Here is a 5,187-nt window from a genome sequence, read left to right as displayed (position 1 = left end):
AGACATTTTGTCTCACCAAGCTCCCAGTTTAGACAGTGGTTACTTTTGCCCTCCTTGAGAGGCAACAGTTTGATCTCAGTTCCCAGCATCCACCAAGCCCTCTGCAAGGCAGCTCCTGCCAGTTAAAAATCCAGCTCTCTCCCCATCTCCCACCTCTCCTACACTGTGCTCTGGGGCTTGGGGAGCAGATATTCATTCAGGCAGGCACTGTGGTGGTGCTGCTTCTCCCTGCCTGAGCCTTGCTGCCCTGCCTCCCTTGCTGAGGGCTGAAAGGACCTGTCACAAACCACTCCAGTCAAACTGGACAGGTTACAGGCAGTGCCAACCAATTTTGTAAACGACATAAGGCAGCTGCCCACGTCCCGCCCAGGTGACAGAGGCCAGGTTGAAGACAACCAACACCAGCACAGCCCTGTTGCCAGGGTCCTGATAGCAAACCCGCAGGTAGGCAAGAGCAGTCCAAGCTGCTCTCTCTCAGCACCGTGGAGCCCACTCCACCTTCACCTGGCAGAGACCTGAGAATGGAGGCAGAGGGTTCCCACAACCTGCCCAATAACCTGGGTGTGTTGCTACGGCTTTCCCAGACAGTCTCACTGCACAAGCCTGTGGAATTTAATAGTAAACTCTGCCAGCTGGAGTAGGGTATTTAAGGAACCAGCTATGAAAAGGAAAGAAGATAACACCGAGGATTTACAGGTAAAATGCATATTTTGATTTAAAGGTATGAACTTAGAGATAGAGTGGAGGGAGATGAGCAAAGGGTTACAAGCTGATGGAAGCATGGAACAAATTAAACTTATCTGGGATACATCTAATCCTCAAGTTAAATTCAGATTCTCTTTCTGCACAGAGATAACTTCCTGAATTAAACAGGCTAAGGGAGAACAGGCTCACATCTTCTTCCCTAAATATATCATTGGTGTCTCTCAAATCTAAGCCAGTGGAAGAGTCGAATGTTGCGAGTCAAATCCTATTCAATTTATTCAGCAACACATCTGTGTGAAATATAGTACAATTACAGGCATTAGGTTACTTTGTCACGGCTGCAGCCATTTGGCTTTTATTTCCAGCAGTCTCTAATTAAATTATCACAATGCAGGAGCAGACAAGTTTCCCTTATACGTGACTGCAATTAAAGACATGCAATCACAACATTATTTAAAGTGACTCCAATCAATTGGTTCTGGTAAAGAATACCATGTAATAGAGCAATGACTCTACTGTTCAGAGGGAAAGAGGGTTTCTATTTCAACAATCTAGTTCCCTTTTATTACGAGTTGTGCTCTTGGATAATTTATTTAAAGTTCATTATGTGTTTACAGCATATATCATTTGCCCTCAGCTTGGGCTGCAGAAGTCCCATTATGGCCAATTACTTAGTGTGATAAAATCTGCCACAGTACAAACTGATCCTTAATTAGGTTCAAGTTTTGCCTAAATTCTAATTGTAATTCAGACAGCAAAATAATAAGGCCAACAGCAAAGACTTACTGTCTACTTTCTTTGGTCCTGGTGGTATCCCGTTGGGCTGGATGTAATCTTAGAGCAGTTCAGAGCTGAGACCCCACACCCATGTGCTTTTGTTGCAATACTTGTCCCCGCTTCACAGATCTGTAATCAGTGTGGGGTTTGAGGAGTTGTCTGGCCTGTGAGGAGTTCCTCAACCTAAATCCAGCCTCATTGGATACCTCACCAATAGCAAATGCTTTTAAAGCATCCAGGAGATTGTAGCTGTCAGCACAGCCTGTGGCAGCCGAACGCCAGTGCCTCACTCTTCACCCATCAGGTATTTCCTTTATAACTATAGCCCCTATAATTTTGCTGCAGCAGGATGCTGGTTAGTGGGGGAAAAAAAAGCTGCTGACAAACTGGCAGCTGATGACAAAGCAAGTGATGTGAAGAGCAGCACCCAGCTGTGCTCTTCAGCTTGCTTAATAGCTCTGCACTGCAAACACCATGGTGTGCACAGCCCTGGTGCTTCTAGCACCAGACAGCACACTGCAGCCCACTGCTGCAGGATGGGACCTTTGCTATTAGCCTGGTTAACCATTAGCTGTACCAGAAGCTTGGAGTCTGTTTGGGGACAACAGTATTGCTGCATTGCTTCATAACTGAACCAGAGCCACTGGATTTATCCAAACTGCCCCCTGCACCACCCCCAGCCATGAAAAGAGATTTGAAGCTGTTTTGCTCTTTGAAAACAAATGCCAGTGTTTGGCATTCATCTCCTCAAGCTCCAAGCTTTGGTTTTCGGAGTGTTTTAAATATGTTTGAACCAAAGTCTACACAAATTTGAATTGAAATCCTGCAACCTGTCTCTGTGAGATCTCGCAAGTGAGTGAGGGTAAAAGCTACATCAAGAAAATTTGGAGAGGAACAAGAAATAGAAGCTGTGATTCAGTGGGATCATATTCAACAGATCCAGGCAACAGTAATTTGCAGACTGGAATCATCTTGTAAGAAGTTGCATTCCTCTGGAAAAAAAAAAATTATGCTTGAGATTTATTGGGTTTTTTCTATCAAAACATTTACCCCAGTCTTAAAGAAAGAATGCCTTCACACAAATATACTTACTGGATGCCAAGTTAGCAGTTATTTGCCATGTGTTTCAGTAGCCCCGTATTTTCTGTTGTAGAGACTGTATACCAGCTTATCTTTACTTCCCTTGAACCCTTCTCAAGTCCCATATTGTATCTTGCAAATGGCTGCTTTGCAAAATTAGTTGAACTTATTGTGAAGTTTCAGAAAACTTCTATAGAAGCCTAATGTCAAAGCAAAACATCATTAAAAATTTTTACAGGGATAGAAATTTACATAGCAGCTAATAACAAGCCTAAAAATAACATATTTCTTTGTAACATCAATCTTTTTAATGAAATAAAAGAATGAAATATTCCTCTATATGTTGTTTCCAAGGAGCAGGGAGAAAAATGTTAACCAACTTCAGTATCAAAAAGAATATGAAAACATTTCAACATCCAGCCTGTTTGCCAATTCTTAACTAACACAGCTGCAAATAGCTTTTATGGACTACTTATGTTCTGGAATTACTCTCTGTGCTGTTGACCAGTAGCACAAGATGCCCACTCTTTACTGCTCCACTTGACCCTTGATGATAGCAGAAAATGAACTTTGTACACCACAGGACACACATCACACACTGTGGCAGATTCTTTGTGTCTGCACAGAGCTTTCCCTGAAAATACATATTTTAAAATATAATTGAATCTATATACATATACAAAAGGCTACAAGGTCAAGATCAGTTCTCATCAAAGCAGCAAGGCCTTTCCTTATTCAATCAAGGCACTGTTATACTGGCACTGATGGGAAGTTCAAGGAAAGGCCTGGTTACTCATTTTTAATGGGCTACAGAAGGTCTTTTCAGCCAGGGAAGACTAAACATTTCTCTGTTCCTTTAAGCACTAAGGAAAAACCATGAACACAACAAATGATGACTTAGCCAACCCCACCACTTGGAAAGACACTTATGATGATTCTTCAGACTGCAGTGATATGGAAATTGGTCTGAAGACTTTGTACCTCCCCATTATGTATGCCATCATCTTCCTGGTGGGATTTCCGGGAAACATCATTGCGATTTGCATTAGCAGCTTCAAGATGAGGCCTTGGAAGAGCAGCACCATAATCATGCTGAACCTGGCACTCACAGATCTGCTCTACCTTACCAGCCTTCCCTTCCTGATACACTACTATGCCAATGGGGAGCACTGGATCTTTGGTGAATTCATGTGCAAGTTCATCCGCTTCGGCTTCCACTTCAACCTGTACAGCAGCATCCTCTTCCTCACCTGCTTCAGTGCCTTCCGTTACGTGGTAATTGTCCACCCCATGAGGTTCCTCCACATCCAGAGGAAGCGGTGGACAGTGGTGTCTTGCGTAACTGTTTGGGTGATCTCACTGGTGTCTGTCACCCCCATCAACTTCTTGATCTCCTCAAAAGAGACAGAAAACAGATCCTTATGCCTCGATCTTACCAGCTCTGAAAACCTGGCCACAATCAGGTGGTATAACTGGCTGCTGACTAGCCTGGCCTTCTTCGTGCCTTTGCTGACAGTGACTGTGTGTTACACGCTCATTATTCGTACTTTGGCTACCGGGTTCCACACACAGACTTGCTACAAACAAAAGGCTCGCAGTCTTGCCATCGTCCTCTTGGTGGTCTTCTATGTGTGCTTCCTCCCCTTCCATGTTTTTCGGGTGGCTCGGATTGAGCTGCGGTTGTGTTCGGTCAGCTGTCACGTGGAGAAGCAAATCCACTCTGCTTATATCATCTCTAGGCCACTGACTGCACTCAACACATGTAGCAACCTGTTACTTTATGTCGTCATTGGAGGTAACTTCCAGCAGGCCATGCTCTCTCTTTCAAGGCCTAAGTAGAGCAAAAACACCCAGCAGCCCTGGAGCAACAATTGCATGACCAAGTCAGAAATTGCATTAAAGTTATGAAGGAATCCCTTGAAGAAAATCCCAGCAAACCCACAACGGCTTTAGTTCTGTAAGCTCCTACAAAGACGTGATGATATGGTAGTAAGACCTGCAGCTGACTTTGCCATCTCACTGCTGTAGATCACTTGTCAAAAAAGCTGTCTTGGGAGCGGGTTTATATATACCTCTCTTAGCAACCGAAGAGAGAGGAGTGAAAAGGAAAGATTGTAAGCCACCTCCAGAGTGAAATTTAAAACCACCCAACCAGACAGTTTCAAAAGACATTTGGGAACTGCAGAGTTCTCTCATTCCAGGCTTTGTGGCTGATTACAGAAGCATGGAGAGCTTAGTCTGGGCATGCAAACAGCATCCATCGATTTCAGTGTTGTCACTGATGTAGTGCTTTGTTTATTACGGCCCAAGCGAAATGCAGAGTATACTGTCACGGTTGCTGAAACCACTGAATTACGTACTTAGAAAGCACCAAGATAAATCAGATGTTTTCAAATTAGATGGTCCTGATGAACTTCAGCATGTGGTACTGAGGAACTATTTGGCGAAATCTCAGGGCCGTCCTAGGGGAGGGTGAGAGGAGTACCAGAAAAGGACATACCTTTTAAAATCTCCAAAGAAGAAGACTCCACACTCTCCCTGGGCAGCCTGTGCCAGGGCTCCCTCATCCTCACAGTGAAATTGTTTTTCCTTACGTATAAGTGGAACTTTTTGTGTTACCCCTTT

General features: G+C 43.9%; 1 protein-coding gene across 1 annotated transcript; it reads left to right on the top strand.

Annotated features, from left to right (window-relative positions):
• Positions 1-454: 454 nt before the first annotated feature.
• Positions 455-4,897, top strand: LOC104558086 (2-oxoglutarate receptor 1). Its single transcript, XM_010202538.2, has 2 exons — positions 455-696; positions 3,424-4,897. The coding sequence occupies exon 2, from the start codon at positions 3,439-3,441 to the stop codon at positions 4,399-4,401; it is 963 nt and encodes a 320-aa protein (XP_010200840.2). The 5' UTR covers positions 455-696; positions 3,424-3,438; the 3' UTR covers positions 4,402-4,897.
• Positions 4,898-5,187: the final 290 nt, after the last annotated feature.

This window comes from Colius striatus, chromosome 1, assembly GCF_028858725.1.
Source record: "Colius striatus isolate bColStr4 chromosome 1, bColStr4.1.hap1, whole genome shotgun sequence".
In the NCBI taxonomy this organism is placed as follows: domain Eukaryota; kingdom Metazoa; phylum Chordata; class Aves; order Coliiformes; family Coliidae; genus Colius; species Colius striatus.
The sequence above is the reverse complement of the archived record's forward strand: the minus strand, read 5'-3'. Positions and strand labels throughout refer to the sequence as shown.

What these genes read in the sequence shown, in the direction of transcription:
- LOC104558086 (XM_010202538.2), top strand. Translation starts at nt 3,439, where the DNA reads ATGAACACAACAAATGATGACTTAGCCAACCCCACCACTTGGAAAGAC.